General features: G+C 44.9%; 1 protein-coding gene across 2 annotated transcripts in view; it reads left to right on the top strand.

Annotated features, from left to right (window-relative positions):
• The window catches only part of FAM98A (family with sequence similarity 98 member A), an 84,585-nt gene that overhangs the window by 38,894 nt on the left and 25,995 nt on the right, over positions 1-19,696 (top strand). For both annotated transcript variants that reach the window (XM_030196506.1, XM_030196507.1), the window contains one exon: positions 15,365-15,445. In XM_030196506.1, coding sequence (XP_030052366.1) covers positions 15,365-15,445 — 81 coding nt within the window. The remainder of the gene's footprint in view (positions 1-15,364; positions 15,446-19,696) is intronic.

The following is a 19,696-nucleotide window of genomic DNA, read 5'->3' as shown; positions in this document are numbered from 1 at the left end:
TGAGTGGGAAAGCACGGGGTACAAATGTAACCAAAAAAATAAAATACAGCATGAGGCGGCATAGAAGAGTTAGGGTGAGCCCCCAACCCAAACCCTAAGCCCCTGATAGCTTTCTGCATTGTTCCTTGGTAGTCTAACGGCTCCCCTCCCTCCATCCTCAAACTGATCCAACCCCTACCTTCACCCCAAACATAACCAAAAAGCCCTGTTAGCCTAGTGACCATTTATTCCCATGATCCCCACCCCCACTCTGGCTCAGGCACTGACAGGTAGGATGATGTTTCGTATTGAACTACAAGATTACTGTTGTATTTTTAAAGTGACAGTAATTTACAGGCTTACCGCTTAACAGCGCACTTAGGGGGTCTTTTACTAAGCTGTGGTAGCGTTTATAGTGCGCACTAATGATTAGCACATGCTAAACGCTAGAGACACCCATAGAAATGTATGGGCGTCTAGCATTTAGCGCATGCTAATCATTAGCACGTGCTGAAAACGTTACCATGGCTTAGTAAAAGACCCCCCTTAGAGTTTTGTGTTTAGATGATAACCTTAATTAGTTTTTTTTTCTAATTTGAATGTTTTAGTAGTATTTATGAATCATTATTGTACTGTATTTGTTATGATGATTCTATTTTATTATGGATGTTTTGTTGTAACTCAGATTTAGAGATGATGTGGGATACAAATGTTTTTAAATAAATACATTTATAGCATATCGGTGGTTTTGTTTTTTTCCATTCAGCACACCGGTTCTACTACACAAGTAACTGGCTTGCCATGTATCTTTCCATATTGGCCCCCAAAGGAGTAAGTCCCAGTCATCACACTGAGCTTGGATAATAGGTCCCGTGATTGTGGTATTTCAGGTGTGGATTATAACGGCCGTGGGCGTGTTAATTGAAATGGGAGGGGTTCTAAAATAAGGGAGCCATTCTTGTCAGGATGGATAATAGGAGGGAGAAATTTGACTAATCTATTATTGAGGTTGATAAGAGATGAGCCTATAATTGGCAATTAGGGAGGGATCTCTACCTGGTTCAGGGTGGACTACAATTTGAGCTAACAGAAATGTTCCTTCTTTTTATGATTGGATCAAGTGCGAAATAAAGAGTCAGTAAAAGAGGTGATAAATCTGTCAAAATAATTTGTATTCTGCACTGTAGCCATCGGGCCCAGGTGCTTTATTAAGTGGGAATGATTTGGTAGCTGGTTGGATTTTTGATAAAGTGATAGGGAGTTCATCTTGATCATTGGAGATAGCAGGGTGCAAGAGGGGTGTAAAAAATTATTAATGTCTTGAGCGGAAGCCGAGGTTTCCGATGAATAAAGTTGTTAGTAGACTTGTTGAAATGAATGTTAAAATATCCAAGTCATTTACTATGGGTTTATTGTGGGTAGAGTCTTTTGCTTTTTGCCATTTTCCTTTGAGATAATGTGCTAAAAAAAGGCCCTGCCTTATTCTGTTGGGAGTAGTATCTAACTTAGTACTTAGCTAGTTTACTGTGTATAGATGTGTGTTCTTGTCTAAGTTTACAGAGCTCTGAGAAGGTTTTATTATTTGGTGATTGAGCAAATTGTACTTCTAATGTTCTCATCTGTGCTTCTAAAACATTCAATTTAGCTTTTTGGGACTAATGCCAAGAGGTGGAAGAGCTGATAACTCCACGAACCTATGCTTTTAAGGTGTCCCACCAGGAGGCTAGTGAAGTATTTTCAAGCTGATTGAATTTACAATATTCATTTATAGCATTTTTAATGGTCAAATGAAATTCAGGTTCATTGATGAATTTGGAGTCAAAATACCATTGTGACCTAGATTTTGGAGGTATTTTGAATTCTAGTTGAATTTGAAAGGGTGAGTGATCTAAAATTATAATTAGAATATTTATTTATACACCGCCTTTATCCAAGGCGGGGAACAAAAAAACATACATAATTAAAAAAAAAAAGAAAGAAATACACATTTAAAAAGAAATGCAAATCCATGGCAGTAGCAAAATCTTAACTAAAAGTGAGTCCATAAGCAGAGCACAGCAAAATCAAGAGGATGCAAAAAAATGCCAAAGTAAATAATTTTCTCAAAGTCCTCTTGAAATGCACTAAGCTGGATTCAGCCTTTAAACGCAAAGGGAATTTATTCCACTCCAATGGCACAATGATGGAAAAGGCACCAGTCTTAGTCAAGTCTAAACAAAAGTGTTGTAGTTCAGATACTGCAAGATTTTGCTGGTCCTGTGATTGCAGAGGTCGGAGGTTAGTTGGGATTGATGGCCAGTAAGCCCACAAGCTACAGTCTTATCTGTGTTTAGGAATTTTCTCCTGAGGTTTAGGGGAGGGAATAATCCCACTGTGGCCCGACTGTCATTATAAATAAAGAAGCTTTCTGAACCCAACTTAAGCAAGCACAGGCCACATAGGAACCACAATGTGGCCTCCAAGCACAAAGCTGCAACCTCAAGAGTTTAAAGAGAGGACTGCAACCTCCTGTCTTGGACATCCTTGAGGGCTATACAGCCCTCTACGGACAAGATAGTCTTTTTAGTAATGTAATGGCAGTAGCTAGAGAGTCCAAATTAGGCAGCCATGATGACTCCTTCACAGGGAGAGGATCTAGCCGAGGGGTGTCCCATTGTGCAAAAATAAGGACTTTCATTGTGGCCTGAAAATGGAAGGTCCTAGGAGGCCTCTTGGTCCCTGACATCATCAGGCGAGAGGTAGCCTCCCAGGAAAGGGGCTCAAGAGAAGAGATATTAAGGACCTCCAATGCCTTGGCAATCAGCGATCTCCTGAGAGCTTCCGCTAAAGAGATCCCTTTGGTGGTTACTGTGCGGCAATGGCTTTTGCTCAGGCATTGGGCTGCCAGTGTGGCCTCCAAGTTGAGGCTTGCAAAGCTTCCTTTTCACGGTAAGCTCCTTTTTGGGGAGGACTTAAAGAAAATTGTGAAGGATCTGAGGGATTCCAAATGCCATTTGCTGGAAGAAAAGCCAAAGGCTTCATTCCGTTCCTCCCAGTTTCATATTGTTATCTGAAACAATATCTGTTTAGGCCATATTTTAAAAAAGCAAAATATTGAAAAGCTAATATTTAATCAGGTTTCCCGTGAATTTACTGTAAAAACTTACAGATTTTCTAATACTTGGTAGTCCCCTTCTGAATTATTTCAAGACATATTTCTGTGAAATATTGCATTTGCCTTCTTCAGAGAATATTTTTCTTTTATGAATCCGAATAATCAGGCTGAGAGTGAAATGGACCAGTGGGCTAGTCCCTGTAGTTTGGATTTTTCAGACTTTTTGGAATTGACCTCAGATGTTAATACTAGTTCCATTTGTTTCTGACTCTGACGAGACTAGAATTTTGAATGCCTATTTTGCAAATAAAAGTAAAGGACCTGATGATGTGATTTTGTTTTTTTTAATTAACAAAAACAGAGCCTAGCTGAGCTGCTAAATTAGGGCCCCTTTTATTAATCTGTGGAAAAAGTGGCTTCCTTAGCGTCCCTCCGGACCGGACCAGGATTGGACTGATGGGTTGTGCTCGCCTACCAGCAGGTGGAGACTGAGAAAAACTCTGACTCTAGAGAGCCAATAGGAGCCCTGGCCATGTGACCTTAGCCTCAGTATTTTCTCAGTCTCCCAGCAGGTAGGAAGCGAGCCCATTAGTCTCTCTCTTTCTCTTTAGAGGTTTACAATAAGAACAACATTGCTACCTCTTCTTCTGTGCCTAGGAATTCTCTGTTAGACGCTGGTCAGGTAGGGATTTCTTTTCCTTTCTTTCTTTTACAGCCTCTGGGGGTGTCAAACTCGGATGTCTCCGGGTCCCTCCCCCCGTCCTCCCCATCTCCCATACATAGCTGGGAAGGACTACCCTTTGTTTAGAAAGGTGTATGTCTTTGGGAGAGGCAGCCACTATAGAAAGTTAAATCTTATAAGCATTTTAAGGAGCAAGCTACATCCCCCGGCTTCTAACGAGCAGACAGCTATGTGTTGTTCTATTACTCTTCAGCGGAGTTTCCCCCCATTACTTTAACGAGCAGGCAGCTCTGGTGGCTGTTTTAGGTGTCTATATTATGTAGCTGGTTAAAAAAAAAAAAAAAAAAGAGGCAGCAGTAATTTGGAGGAGTTTAGGTGTAAAAAAAAAAAAACAAAAACTTAAAGACAACTTGTCCCCACTGACTGAATGAGCAGACAGCTCCGTTTGATTGCATGGGAATGTGTGAGTCAGCTGTGTAAAAAAAAAAAAAGAGTAAGCGGCAGCATTTTGTTTTCAGCCCTCTTTGAGTTGAGCTGTATTTTATTTAGCACTGCCGTTTCTGTTCTTCCCTAAGCGGTTTGTTCGGCGGAGCAGGGCTTAAAAAAAAAAAGAGATTTTGGCGCGAATCGGGTACGCGCGTGCACGCGCGTTACCGTCATGTCCGAGAAGCTGAGACGTTGCGCTGTATGCCAGCGTCGGGGATCTCCTCTTCCGGCTCCTGTAAATATTGTGCGCCGCTGGGGGGTGCGTCGGGACTTTCTTTTTCGCCGTCTTCGGGCCGTTTGGGGCTGATCTTTCTCAGGAGTCGCCTATGTTCTTTAGGGGGGTCATTTCTTTGCTTTTTATGTTTTTAATGTTGAGTAGCTGGTTGCTGTAGCCTAATAGTCAGCACTACAGTCTCTGAAGCTGCTACTACTACTGTTTATCATTTCTAAAGCGCTACTAGAAAAACGCAGCGCTGTACACTTGAATATGAAGAGACAGTCCCTGCTCCTCAGATCTTACAATCTCATTAGGTCAGACAGAACAAACAAGAGATAAGGAGATTTTAAAGTGAGCAGGTTTAAAATAAGGGTTCTGAACAGAGTGAATAAGGGTTAGGAGTTAAAAGCAGCATCAAAAGGTGGGCTACAGAACTGGGTGCAGGTCCCAGTTTTAGTAATTTATTTCTCTTTCTGGGACTCCTGTATGTCTGTGTCCCACTATATATACATTACTTGGCCAGCCTGTTTGATGTTTGTTTCTTTATAATCTCGGGTGGCGTTTGTCTGTGGGCTAGGAGCCAACTTTTCAAAATTATTAGGGGTGCTAAGTCCAATGAAAATGACCCCTCCCTGGACATATACATGAGTTTTTCTCAATATCGGGGGTGCTCAAGCACCCACAGCACCCACAGAGTCGGCTCCAATGTGACTGTGGGAAGGTAGTTCACAGTTGTGTTTTTTTTTTGTTATAGCATTTTTCGAAAGGTTGCTTTCCATACCAGGATATTTCCTATATGTTAGCTATACGTTTGTTCTTCCACAGGCATGGGGACAGTAAGGATGTTATCATAGGTACATGCCACTCTCACCTGTTTAACTTTGTGTCATGAAATCATAGTTGCAGGCTACTCTTACACGACAGTCATCTTCTTATTTCCTCTGTCCAGGAGTTCTTGCGGTTTTATTTTTAGATGGTTGCTTTTCATTTCGCCTCCTTTCTCTATCGCTCTCACGGCAAGGCATGTGAAGTAGGGGTCTCCCTACATAGACTCTTGGATCTTAGACCATTTTCTCTCTTGATTCTTCCGAATGCAATTTTAATTTCTAGTTCCTAAGAATGGATCTCCCTTCCTCCTATTTGGAATCTCACTGCCGTCATGCGCACTCTCAATGTCTCAAATCTTTATCACAAGAACCTAGTTCCTAAGAAGGAATTTTTCTTCCTCCTATTTCAATTCTAAATGCTGTCAAGAGCGCTCTCAAAGTCTCAAGTCTTTTTCATGAAAGCCTTTGATCCATAGTGAAGCTTCGTGCAGCACATTTTTTGATACAAACTTTTCTGCATATTTCTCTTAGGAGAGTTTCTGAGAAGGATAGAGCCCGGTGTGAAGGAAGCTAAGCAGGGTCCGCCCGGGCTGGGTCCTGGAAGGGTGACCAGCTCACAATGCGCAATAATGTCCCTTCACAACACTGTTTTCCAGTCTCTAAAAGTTCATCATAGTTATGCTACCCCTCAGAAAAGGGGAGATTCTTCTTCACTCATGGCGAGTCAGCTAGCTATTAAAAAAAAAAAAAAAAAAAACCTCTTGTCGACAAGTCAGCAAGTCGCAGACCGAGAAGTGCAATTTTTATGGTTCTCAGGATGCCTAGTACTGGTAGTCAAGAGTCGTCTAAATATTTCGCAGTCTCCACAATATTTTGGGGTTACATGCGACATAGTTGCAAGGTTTTTTCCCTGGGCAATTGCCTTTTGCAGTCTCATGAGCTGCACTCCCGTGCTCTTTATCTTTTCGAGTGTTCTGAAGCATTTGCAGCTTCCCTTTTGTTTTTTTCCCCCGAGACTGCTGCTCTTCTTTTCGGCATTAGTTGAGTAGGACATTCCTCCTGGCATTTGGTTTTACTTCCAGGACTACCATGTGGTCTCTTTACTTTGCAACTTAATTTTTTTCCTTCTTGGCTCTTGGCATTCGGTTTGCTTTCAGGATTACCATGTGGTCTCTTTACATTGCAACTAGGGGACTGTCAGTCGCTCTCGGAGCAAGGAGGTATCCCTGAGGGCTAGCGTTTTATTCTGAGCACTCTGTCTTTGGTCAGCATTGTTGCCATGTTATGTTAGTCCAGAATGCTCTTTCTGTACTCTCATAGGACTGTTATCATCTTAGGTTACTTCAAAGACTCAATCCTGCTCTCTGGCAGGACTGTTTCTATCTTATGTTCTTTCAGAATGGTCTTCGGTCTCCTGGTAGGTCTGTTGCCTTCTTAGGCTACATATTGAGGCCCCTGGTAGGTCTCTGGTCTTCTTGTGTATTGAAGGTACATCCTTTCCTCGGACAGTTCTACTATCTGGTCATTCTGTTTCTTTACAGGGCTTGCATGTGCCCCCCTTTACACGATTGACATGTATGTCATTTTATTTTTGCATGTTTTCACTTTTCTCTGTAAGCTGCCTAAGGGGTAATCTAGCGAACAGTGCAGTGAGATGTCATCGGGGAGGCCCAGCTTCGGTTCTCACTCTGACTCAAATTGTCCTGCCTCCTAGGTGGGTTCACATCTGCACTGACGTTTGGTTTATTTCATGGCTGATGTCTGTTTTATTCAAGGGGAGTCATTTGTATGGATCTACCATCTGACCAGCCCTGTAGCATGCCATCCCCTTCTGGCATGGTGGCCTTCTCTTCAGGTCGGGCATTTCGCTTAGATATTTATCCTTGCAGATATACCAGGCTGCCTTTTAGGTTGTCATCTTGACTTTTTATGGAGCCGAGGGGGTTTTCTGTTTTCTCTAGAGGACCTTCTCTCTTCCCCAGTCCGGCCTCTTTGTTTCTCTCTTGCTCAGGCTGGTGCATGCTCTCAGTCTGGGACAGGCATTCAGCCTTGCTAAGCAGGATGGCATCTTTTGTAGTTGCAGTATTCTCTTCTCAGCTTTTAGCCTCTGTGCCTTAGTGACATTGTCAGAGGGACAGGGTGTTATTCTTCTTCGCACGATGATTCAAAATCATCTTGTTTCCTTTAAGGTTTCTTTCTCCTTTCAGACACTGTTGTTAGTAGCCATGGCTTCAGCTAGCAGGGTCAGGACTGCAAGTTTCTCTCTTACAGGTTTTCTTTTTTTCCAATCAGCTAGTACGTCTAGGTAAGAGGTACTTCTTCACCTGGGTATTTCTTTTTCACTCTACCTTAGTTTCCCATTTTTCATCTTTTCCAATCACTTTTTTCTTACTGGTCTGGACTCTTCTACTGGCGTTCAAGATCACAGGAAATTATATGCTTTATATATGCTTTACATATTAAAACAGATCTTATATATTTAGAGAACTGTTACAAGCTATTTGGTCCTTCCTTGGTACTTCTAGTCAAGGTAAGGTTGCCGTTGTTTCGGCCTCACTATATCTCGACGTATTAAGGAATTCATACCTTCTATTTGTCTACTCACTGGGGGACCATTTCCTGAGAGTGTTATAACATATGCTCCATCTTGAGAAGCGGGGTTCGTTCCTTCGCACAGCGATTTTTGGTGCACTAGGTGCACATTTTGTACGGTGCCATTTTGAGCTTATCTTCATTCTCTTTTGATTGATATACACTCTACATGTTCATTGTCGCCAGGAGGTGATCTATGCAACTCGGAGATGCTTAGGGGTTTGAAAGGGTCCCTCCCTTAAGGTTACTGCTTTGGTACTTCCCATCAGTCCAATCCTGGTCCGGTCCGGAGGGACGCTAAGGAAGGAGAAATTAGATCTTACCTGCTAATTTGCTTTCCTTTAGTCCCTCCGGACCGGACCAGGCCCCTCCCATATTTTGTCACTTTTTCAACGGGGTATTAAAAAAAAAAAAAAAAAAAGACGCTTGTACATATATAGGACTTTAAGTGGACCATGCCACGTCTCTGGTCGGAGTTGCTGGTGGGTTCAGTTGCTGGAATATATGTGTATGTATGTATTTATATATCTATCTATATATGTATGTATATATTTATATATCTATATATGTATAGAACTTTGAGGTCCTTAGCACTTCTGTGCTGAGAGTTGCTGGTGAGTGCTAATTCAAGTGAGCCATACCACTCTCTGGTAGGAGTTGCTGGTGAGCTTTCCTACAAAAGGGACATACCACTTCTCTGGTGAGAGTTGCTGGGGTACCCAATTGCTGGTATATATATATGTGAACTTTTAAGTAAGCCATGCTAGTATATATATGTGAAACTTTAAGTAAGCCATACCACTTCTCTGGTGAGAGTTGCTGGTGAGCTATAAGACAAGTGAGCCATACCACTTCTCTGGTGAGAGTTGCTGGTGAGCTATAAGACAAGTGAGCCATACCACTTCTCTGGTGAGAGTTGCTGGTGAGCTGTAGTACAAATCGGGCCATACCACTTCTCTGGTAAGAGTTGTTGGTGAGCTCTGATACTTGGCATTGCCGAGTGCTTTGTGGCTGCTAGGATTCCATACGGCACAGATGGTCTTTCTTTCTTTCTTTCCTGCTTTGTTATTCAAATACTGAGGCTAAGGTCACATGGCCAGGGCTCCTATTGGCTCTCTAGAGTCAGAGTTTTTCTCAGTCTCCACCTGCTGGTAGGCGAGCACAACCCATCAGTCCAATCCTGGTCCGGTCCGGAGGGACTAAAGGAAAGCAAATTAGCAGGTAAGATCTAATTTCTCCTTTGACACTCTTGCATGAGTTTTTCTGGCGCACTAAGGCCATTTTTATCGCAGTAATAAAATGGCCGATTTTCTATTTGACATGTACTAGTTTTACCATTAGTGTGCAGCCATTTAAAAAAAACTACTGCATGAGCTCTTACCACCACCCATTTTGTAGGTGATAAGTGCTCATGCAGTAATCCTGCACAGTAATGTAGCTGTGCTAAATGATTAGCACAGGAACACCCCTGACCTACCCTTTCAAAAAAAAAAAAAAAAAAATTTTCACAAGCGGTCAGCACATGGTGATTGGCGCTTACACAGTATGCCTGAGTATGTTCCATGGTACACCAATTTAAACTGCATTAGGTGTGCATTTGCACATAATGGAGCTTAGTAAAGGGGGCCTTTATTGTTAAGTTTCTCAATTTATGCCTTATTTTCTGCCAAATTTAAACGCAAGCTTTCAGTTGGAAATTCTCAGTTTAGGAGCTTAAAATTTAATTCTTCTAAATTTAGACCCGCCATTAATTTACCTAGATTTATGAGTCTAGTACTGAAAATCAAACCCTAGGTTTATTTTTTCCCTTAGCCTAAATCTGCCCCTGTCACCACCCATTTTTTGTTACTAAATTTAGTAGTTTAGAGAAATTTTGAGTATACATTTTTTGAATATTTTTATTTTTTTTTTATTTTGAGTGAACCAACTTTTACAGCAAAAACCAGTTCTCTATAACTACAATTCTTCCCTCCTTCCACCCAACCAAAACATATGCAAAATGATTATCCCAAATCCAAAGCACCCACATTAAAAAAAAAAAATTAAAAACTGTTTCTCAAGTACAGGAAATTGTTCCTTGAACACACTATCCAGTGGAGTTCTTCAGGCCTAGCTCTCAAAAAAAAAAAAAAAAAAAAAAAAAGTGCAAGCTTGGAGCGTGTCATGTCTCAGTGCCGTTAGCCTGCTAATAAAGTAGGCTTTCCATATATTTTTTTTTTGAGTATAAATTTAGGCACTCGGCCCTAACAAAATTTCAGAAAGGACAATTTAGGAACATAATTATCAAAGTTTGAAGCATAAATCCTTTGCATTTAGGGCCTAAAGTGTTTTATGGTCAAACAATGTACTTTTCCCTGGTGTTGCCAGGTTTATTCAGGCTCATCAGAGAAGTTTTCTATAATTGAAGTCTTTGTTTTTGGTTCTGAGGGTTATGCGTTATGGCTTTTGAGTAAATGTTTCTCCAAGTTCAAGCAGGCTGCTTATTCTCACATGTGGGTCGATGTCTTTGTCGGCCCGTAAATCGGCATTTTGCAACAACAAAAATAAAAAAAGATTTGCCAGAGTCTTCTGGCATGCGTGCAGCATGCACAGACTGATTTCTTGCCCGCACCTCAGTTTTCTGTCTCCGCGACAAGGTGCGGCATGTTTCTCCTGTGCTCCTCGTTGAGGCCCGGGGAAAATCTTCTTTTTTCGCGAGATTTTTTCACTTTTTTTCCTTGCTTTGTTTAAAAAAAGAGTTTTACCCTTAGTTTTCATCTTAGTTCCCTTTTCTTCCTGATTTTAAGTTTTCTTTGTTTTTTCGACACAGCCGGCCTTTAGGCTGTGCGGTTGGGTTTCTTCCCTTTTTTTGTGTCCTTCCTTTTTGGCACAATCGCATCTTTTGATTTCGATGAGGTCTCGGTTACCCCACAATTCCATGGTAGTGAACTCCACCCTCAGAAGAGCCAAGAGTACTAGAGACTGCCTCAGCACCCCCAGGCAGAGAAGCTAGGACCTTGGATTCTTTTGGGAGGAAGACGTATCAGGCCGCTATGCTCGCCGCCCGAATCCAGTCTTCTCTTCACGAGCGTCCACTTGCGGTACTTGGTGAGGCAGCTGTCTAGCTTCGTCAGTGCCCTCCCTCCGGTGCAGGCTGAGCCTTTTTGCCAGGTGGTCAGGCAGCAGAAGGTGTGTCGTAAATTCCTGGCCAGGGGCACTTACGACTCTCTTGATGTGGCATCCAGAATCGCTGCTCAAGGTATAGTGATGCGCATACACTAATGGCTGCGTGTCTCTGACCTGGAACATTCGGTCCAGCAGCGGATGGCGGATGTACCTTGCCGGGGGAACAGCTTTTTTGGTGAAAAAGTAAAGGATCTTCTTGATCAGATCAAGAAGCATAATGATGCTATGGATTCTCTCTCCCGCCGGGCGCCTTCTGCTACAACCTCCTCATCTAGGAGGTTTTTTTTGGGGGAAGAGGAATGCTCCCTATTCCTATGCTAGGCGTAGGTACACTCTGGCTTCTCAGCAGCCTAGACAGGCTCAGCCCCAGCGCGCTTGTTCTCGTCAACATTGTGTGCCTAAGGCCCCTGCTGCTCCCCAGCAAAAGCAAGGGACGGACGTTTGACTGGCTCCAGCTCAGCATAGCCACAGTAAAAGTGTCCGTACCGGGCAACTTGCCAGTTAGGGGGAGGTTAATGTTTTTTCACCAAAGGTGGCCTCTTATAACCTCCGACCGGTGGGTTCTTCAAATAGTCCGGTTAGGATACACCCTCAATCTGGAATCCAAACCTCCAAATTGCCCACCGGGAGATCATTCTTACAGCTCCCAGCACAAGCAGGTCCTTGCAGAGGAACTCTTTGCCCTTCTAAAGGCCCATGCGGTCGAACCCGTTCCACCAGGGGAAGAAGGGCTGGGATTCTATTCCAGGTACTTCCTTGTACAAAAGAAAACAGGGGGATGCATACCATCCTAGACCTAAGGGCCCTGAACAAATTCCTAGTCCAAGAAAAGTTCAGGATGGTTTCCCTCGGCACCCTTCTTCCCATGATTCAAGACAATGATTGGCTATGCTCTCTGGACTTAAAGGATGCTTACACTCTCATCTCGATACTTCCAGCTCACAGGAAGTATCTTCGGTTTCGGCTGGGAGCACAGCACTTTCAGTACCGTGTACTGCCCTTTGGCCTGACGTCTGCACCCAGAGTGTTTACAAAGTGTCTAGCTGTAGTTGCAGTGTTGCTACGATTGGCTGGTGAAGAGCACCTCAGGAGTCCATGTGAATGATTATTCAGGTGCTAGAGCTACTGGGGTTCATAATAAATTACTAAGTCCCATCTCACTCCTGTCCAAAAATTGGAATTCATTGGCGCACTGCTGGACACAAAGACAGCTTGGGCCTATCTTCCCAAGACAAGGGCAGACAACTCCTGTCCCTGGTGTCCACAGTTCAAGTGTCTCAGCAGATCACAGCTTGGCAGATGTTGAGGCTTGTGGGCCACATGGCCTCTACAGTTCATGTAACTCCCATGGCACGTCTACAAATGAGATCAACTCAATGGACCCTGGCTTCCCAGTGGTATCCAGCTGCGGGGGATACGGAGGATGTGATCCAACTGTCCACCGATTTTCAGAATTCTCTTCAGTGGTGGACAATCCATTCTATTCCAAATTCCTCAGCCACAAAAGTGCTGACGACGGATGCATCCTTCCTAGGGTGGGGAGCTCATGTAGATGGACTTCACACTCAAGGAGCCTGGTCCTTCCGGGAAACAGGTCTTCAGATCAATCTCCTGGAATTATGAGCGATCTTGAATGCTCTAAAGGCTTTCAGAGATCAGCTGTCCAACCAAATCATCTTGATTCAAACAGACAATCAGTTGGCGATGTATTATACCAACAAGCAGGGGGGGCACCGGATCTTGCCCTCTGTGTCAGGAAGCTGTTCAGATGTGGCAGGGTAATGTTTCTCCAGGCCACTTATCTAGCAGGTGTAAACAGTCTGGCCGACAGACTGAGCAGGCTAATTCAACCTCACGAGTGGTCACTTAGCATGGGCATAGCCTGCAAGATCTTCCGAGCATTGGGCACCCCCTCGGTAGATCTTTTTGCCACTCAAATCAATCACAAGGTCCATCAGTTCTGTTCCAGACTTCAGGCCCACAGCAGACTAGCGTCAGATGCCTTTCTCCTACATTGGGGAACAGGCCTTCTGTATGCATATCCTCCCATAACTGTAGTAGGGAAGACTTCCCTGAAACTCAAGCAAGACCACAGAACCATGATCCTGATTGCACCCTTCTGGCCGCGTCAGATTGGATTCCCTCTTCTTCTGGAGTTGTCCTCTGAGGAGCCGTGGAAATTGTTGGAGTGTCTTCCAGCTCTCATCACTCAGAATGAGGGGTCAGTTCTTTATCCCAACCTCCAGTCCCTGGCTCTCACGACCTGGATGTTGAGAGTTTAGAATTTGCCTCCTTGGGTCTTTCAGAGGGTGTCTCTCGAGTCTTGCTTGCTTCCAGGAAAGATTCCACGAAGAGGTGTTACTCTTTCAAATGGAGGAGGTTTGCCGTCTGGTGTGACAGCAAGGTCCTAGATCTTCTCTCTTCTCCTACACAGACCCTGCTTGAATACCTTCTACATTTGTCAGAGTCTGGTCTCAAGACCAACTCCGTAAGTGTTCACCTCATTGCAATTAGTGCTTATCATCGGCGTGTAGAGGGTAAGCCTATCTCTTGTTTGCTTCATGAGAGGTTTGCTTTTGTCAAAGCCCCCTGTCAAACCTCCACCAGTCTATTCAGTAAAAAGAGTCTTTTTATTGAATAAACCTTTGTTGTTAAGCAAACGTCTTTCCAGACTTTGGCATCCATGATCAAACTCCCACTTTTTCTGTCTTATCTCTGTGTTTTCCCATGGGACTTTTGAGTTCTCCACCTTTTGGCGGATTCTCTTGAACATAAACCTCCACCAGTGTCATGGGATCCCAACGTCGTTCTCACCCAGCTGATGAATGCTCCTTTTGAGCCACTGAATTCCTGTCATCTAAAGTACTTGAACTTGAAGGTCATTTTCTTGTTGGCTGTTACTTTCAGCTCATAGGGTTAGTGAGCTTCAGGTCTTAGTAGTAGTCCTCCGCACGCACCATAAGTTCCTGCCAAAGGTGGTGTTGGAGTTCCATCTGTACCAGTCAATTGTCTTGCCAACATTTATTCCCCGACATCATGCCCACCCTGGCGAAAGCAGCTTGCATACCTTGGACTGCAAGGGAGCATTGGCCTTTTACATGGAGTGAAGGAAGCCCTTCAGACAGTCCGCCCAGTTGTTTGTTTCTTTTAATCCCAGTAGGAGGGGAGTCGCCATCGGAAAACGCAGATTGCATATCCTTCACTTATTCCCAAGCTGGGCTGACTCTGGAGGATCAAGTTATGACTCATAATGTTAGAGCCATGGCTGCGTCGGTGGCTCACTTAAAGTCAACCTCCATTGAAGAGATTTGCAGTCCACACATTCGTATCTCACTACTGCCTTCAGCAGGATACCTGATGTGACAGTCGGTTTGGGCAGTCAGTGCTGCAGAATCTGTTTGGGGTTTAGAATCCAGCTCCACCCCCATAGGCCTGTTTTATTCTGTTCCAGGCTGCACTCTCAGCTAGCTGTACATAGTTTCAGGTCAATCTTCATTGTGTCCTCGACGTTGCGAGGCCCAGTTGACCAATGTTTATTGTTTTGAGTGAGCCTGGATGCCAGGGATACCCCACATGTGAGAACAAGCAGCCTGCTTGTCCTCAGAGAAAGCAAAGATTCTTAACCTGTAGCAGGTATTCTCCGGACAGCAGGCTGATTATTCTCACAAACCCTCCCACATACCCTTTGGAGTTGTCATTTGTTATTTCTTATACTGTTTGATTTAACTTGGCAGGTGGGAAGTCAGTCTGCGCATCCGTGGTGTGCGCTGCACGCACGCCAGAAGATTCTGGCAAAACTTTTTTTATTTTTGTTGTTGCAAAATGCCGATTCCCGGGCCAACGCGGATGTGGACCCGCATGTGAGAGTAATCAGCCTGCTGTCCTCGGAGAATACCTGCTATAGGTAAGTATCTTCGCTTTAGTGGTTTATCAGGGAAATAGATATGCGTTTTTAAACCTAACTCCTTTGAAAACTTTTATTCAAAGTTAATCTGTTTTGACTTGATTAAATTAATTGTTTAATTTGCTTTCCAGTTTTTTTGTGTATTTTGGGGGGGATTTTGTGGGGTTATTTAATATTTTTTTGGCTTTAATGAATGGAGTCTTTTTATGATGTGAACTAGGCTGACTTTCGTAAATTTCTTATTTTTATTTTTTTGTAAAGTACATTTTTGAAATTAAAAATAGAGGAAAAGAAATCGTTCTCCATGTTCCTTGTTATACTAGTTCTTCCTTCCTTTGCTCGTCATCTCTTTCAGTAAGTACAGTTCTTTTTTAAAAACTAAATCAGCTGGGTGTATACCTGTGTCCTTTTATTTCAGCTGAAAGAAATGTTATCAAAAGTGCCACCAAATCATGTGGGAAAGCCTTTACTGAGCAAGCAACTGGGGCCATCCCACTGGGTGAGTATCTATATAGAGACCCTTTTTTTTTTCTGGTATTCTGGCGTCACCAGTGTGTCATTCTGCTGGGAGATCCCATGATTTTATTACAGGAAGTCGTGCCATTCCAGCAGACTTGACTGCAAATTGTCAGCCATTTAGGGCATGGTTTAATGAAGACAGATGGTATAAATGAATGCATTATATTCTAGACTGTGTACATCCCCTCTAGTGCTAGAAGCCAGGGGTGGACTGACCATTCGGGCAACTGGGCAGTGCCTGAGGACCCAGAGGCTGTGCCCGAATAGCCGCCGCACACTACAGCCCTCCTCAGTCCTACCTTTAAAGGCGCGCCGCTGGTGATCTAGTGGCCTCTACGGGAGGTGGAGGGGGGTATATGTTCTTTCATGCCCATTCTGCTGCCGCTATTCCCCCTACCCATCACCGTCATATTTTAAAAATGGCAGCCGAGACTCCCTTCAGAAGTATCGCGAGAGTGTTGAGACCTGCAAGACTACCACTGGAAGTGTCAGCCGTTATTTTAAAAACTGTGGCGCCAGCAAGTGAGGGAATAGCGGCAGCAGGCAGGAAAGAATGTGCTCCCCCCTCCCCCCACCTCAGAGACTACTAGACCACCAGGACCCTTCAGGTAGGACCGGGGCAGCAGGGGTGTCAGCTGTATCAGTAGGGGGCAGCAGCGCAGCTGTAGAGGGGGTGTGGGGCAGCAGCCGGACAGGGGGCCCAAACCACCACTACCCAACAGCCCAGACCACTTTCAGTCCGCCCCTGCTAGAAGCTTAAAATCCTGAGCATGGCATTTAAACGCTTTTGTATCAAAGGCATTCTCCAAGGACCGGTGTAGAGCTTAAACAAGCTAATACAGCTTTACATGCACAGCGTCCCCATCGCACTTGCGCAAGTGCCTACCTGCCTGCTGTGACAGTGTGGGACCATCAGTCTGTTCTCATCTGCAGAGAGGCGAGAGCACGATAGTCCCATGCTCCTTACAGCGTCTGGTGTATGAGCATTATGTTTTCAGTTTTGTGCCTTTCCTTTGGGGTTTTTTACCTTGATTTTTGTTTTTTCTTTAATAAACTTTCTTCTCCCTTCCTTTATAGTTGTTTTTTTCACCCGCTTTTAAGTGTTCTTTGTTTTTACCGCACTCAGTAGGCCCTCTCAGGCCTGAGCTCTGGTTGGGCTCTATATTTCTGGCTTTTGCCCTTTTTTCCAGTCACCATCAGGCCATTTGATTTGGCCACAGCTGTTTTCCCTTTCATGTCATCAAAGGTTCCCAATGATTTTAAGCGCTGTAGCCAGTGCAATAGGACCATCTCTAGCAAAGACACTCAGTGTTTGGGCCCGACCATACCCATTCTAGCTGTGTTCTTTGCCTTCGTATGAAGAAAAGAACCCAGCTGGTCAAAGAGGCTCAGAGAAAACATTTTTGGAGCCCGGTCCGAAACCTCAGCGTCTGTATTGGCATTGATGTCTGGAATTGCATTGGGTACTTCGGTCTGTATGGCTGAGAGTCCTGTCTCAGACAGACACTTGGAGTGAACGTGCATCAAGTGGGTCTACACCTGCCTTGATGCCGAGCACTGCAGGGCCCCTGAGACCGGTTAGCATCGGACCCAACCCCGAGGTGATGTGAGGATTCCACGTTGTCTGCACCAAAGAGCATCGATGACTGGCATTGGCATCGATCCTCCCCGATGCATGGTGCAGGGAACTCAGTGGCACCGAGGGATTCTGACTCCGAGAAGCATTGGTGCTGGGAGGACTGCTCCCCCCTCCATATAGGAGGTGCCGATGCGCAAGTCTCCTTGCAGCCAGGACCAGGCAGCTGTCTCGATCACTGAAGTTCAACAGTCTGTCTCTGAACTGACACCCCCAACCTTTCCCGATGGCCTCTCTCAATGAGCGCATCCAGACCATGCTCCCTTAGCTCTTGGTGGGGTTTTTACAACAGTGTGCATGGTCTGAGATGCATGTACCAGGCTGAGGGCCTCTTGCTATTGCCCCACAAGGCCCTCAGCCTGTCTACCAGTGTCGACAGCATCCGTGTTGGCACTCCCTCGACATTGGTGAAGGAGAGTGGAGGAGTGGCCTAGTGGTTAGGGTGGTGGACTTTGGTCCTCAGGAACTGAGTTCAATTCCCACTTCAGGCACAGGCAGCTCCTTGTGACTCTGGGCAAGTCACTTAACCCTCCATTGCCCCATGTAAGCTGCATTGAGCCTGCCATGAGTGGGAAAGTGCAGGGTACAAATGTATCAAAAAAAAAAAACTTCGCTGGAGTTGAGGATGGAACTGACACCTCGATGCCCATCTAAAGGACATAGCTCCTCTGTTTTGAGGCAGGTGTGGTCTCTGCCCTCCCATGAGGAGTTTTTTGCCGACGCCAGTGAGGAGTGCTCATGGGAGCCTGATGAGGATACACAGTACTTCTTGGAGGAGGGGTCTATGGTATCCGATCTGGTCCCTCCCCTCCAGAGTTAAGGAGGAAATCTCTGAGTGCCTTTTCCTTCTTAGGTTTTCTGCAGGAAATGGAGGCTGCTGTTCCCATTCAATTTGGAGACAGAGGATGAACCCAGGGCCTGAGATGTTCAAGGTCTTACAAATCTCCTCCTAGAGAGGCTATGATGGTCCCTGTTCACTAGATCTTGAAAGATGTTCAGGTGAAGAACTGGGAGTCCCCTTGCCCAGAGAGAAAGACACCATGTATCTGATCCAGAGTTCCCCAGGGTTTGACAAACCTCAGTTGCCTCATCATTCTTTGGTGGTGGAATCTGTGCTCAAAATAGCCAGGAGTTCTAGGGCCTATGCTTTGGCGCCCCATGGCAGCAAAGCTAAAACCCTGGATTCTTTTGGGTGGAAGCTGTATCGGGCCTCTATGCTCATTTCCTGTATTCAATCTTACCAGCTCTATATGAGCCTATTCTTGTGGAGTTTGGTGCACAGTACGTCTGATTTGGCAGACTGTTTCCCACAGAAACAGGCCAAATCTCTTTGCCAATTGGTCAAGCAGCAGAAGGCATACAGAAAGTTCTTGGCCAGGGGTGCCTGTGAAACCTTTGATGTGGTGTCCAGGATCTCTGCCCAGAGCACAGTGATGCTTAGATTCTCATGGCTGCGTGTCTGACTTAGACCAGGCGGTCCAGCTAAGGTTTACGGATGCCATGTGCCGGGGAGATAACCTTTTTGGAGACTAGGTGGAGGAGGTCGCCGACCTCATCAAGAAACACACTGACACCATTGACATTCTCTCCCGGTGGATGTCTTCTGCACCTTCCTCCTCATCTAGGAGGTTTTTCTTCTCGCCAGCCTGAGCAGGCTCAGTCCTAGTAAGCTCGTTCTCGTCAACAGCGTTGTACCCAAGGCCTATCCAGCTTTCAAGTCAAAGCTGGTGACAAGCTTTTGACTGGCTCCAGCAGAGCATAGCCGCTGTAAATGTGACCATCCCGGACAACCTACCAGTTGGAGGGAGGCTGAATTTTTTTTTCAAGAAAAGTGGCCCCTTGCAACCTCCGACCAGTGGTTTCTCCAAATAGTCCATCTTGGTTACGCCCGGCATTGGTGTCAAAAGACCACCAAATTGCCCTCTGAGAGCGTGTCAATTCAGCTCTCAGTACAAGCAAGTACTTGCAGAGGAACTGTCCGCCCTTCTGAAGGCCCATGCGGTCGAGCCCATTCCACTAGGGGAAGAAGGGCAGGGAATTTATTACTGGTGCTTCCTTGTGCCCAAAAAAACAGGTGGGATGTGTCCCATCCTAGATCTCAGGGCTTTGAATAAATTTCTGATCAAAGAAACGTTCAGTATTGTGGAGTATTGTGTTCAGTACTGGTCTCCGTATCTCAAAAAAGATATAGTAGAATTGGAAAAGGTACAGCGAAGGGCGACGAAAATGATAGTGGGGATGGGACGACTTTCCTATGAAGAGAGGCTGAGAAGGCTAGGGCTTTTCAGCTTGGCGAAGAGACGGCTGAGGGGAGATATGATAGAAGTGTATAAAATAATGAGTGGAATGGATCGGGTGGATGTGAAGCGACTGTTCACGCTATCCAAAAATACTAGGACTAGAGGGCATGAGTTGAAGCTACAGTGTGGTAAATTTAAAACGAATCGGAGAAAAGTTTTCTTCACCCAACGTGTAATTAGACTCTGGAATTCGTTGCCGGAGAACGTGGTACGGGCGGTTAGCTTGACGGAGTTTAAAAAGGGGTTAGATAGATTCCTAAAGGACAAGTCCATAGACCACTATTAAATGGACTTG

The sequence above is a fragment of the Microcaecilia unicolor genome, chromosome 3 (assembly GCF_901765095.1).
Source record: "Microcaecilia unicolor chromosome 3, aMicUni1.1, whole genome shotgun sequence".
NCBI classification, from domain to species: Eukaryota; Metazoa; Chordata; class Amphibia; order Gymnophiona; family Siphonopidae; genus Microcaecilia; species Microcaecilia unicolor.
Note: the sequence above shows the minus strand (reverse complement) of the source record. Positions and strands in the feature narration are given on the sequence as shown.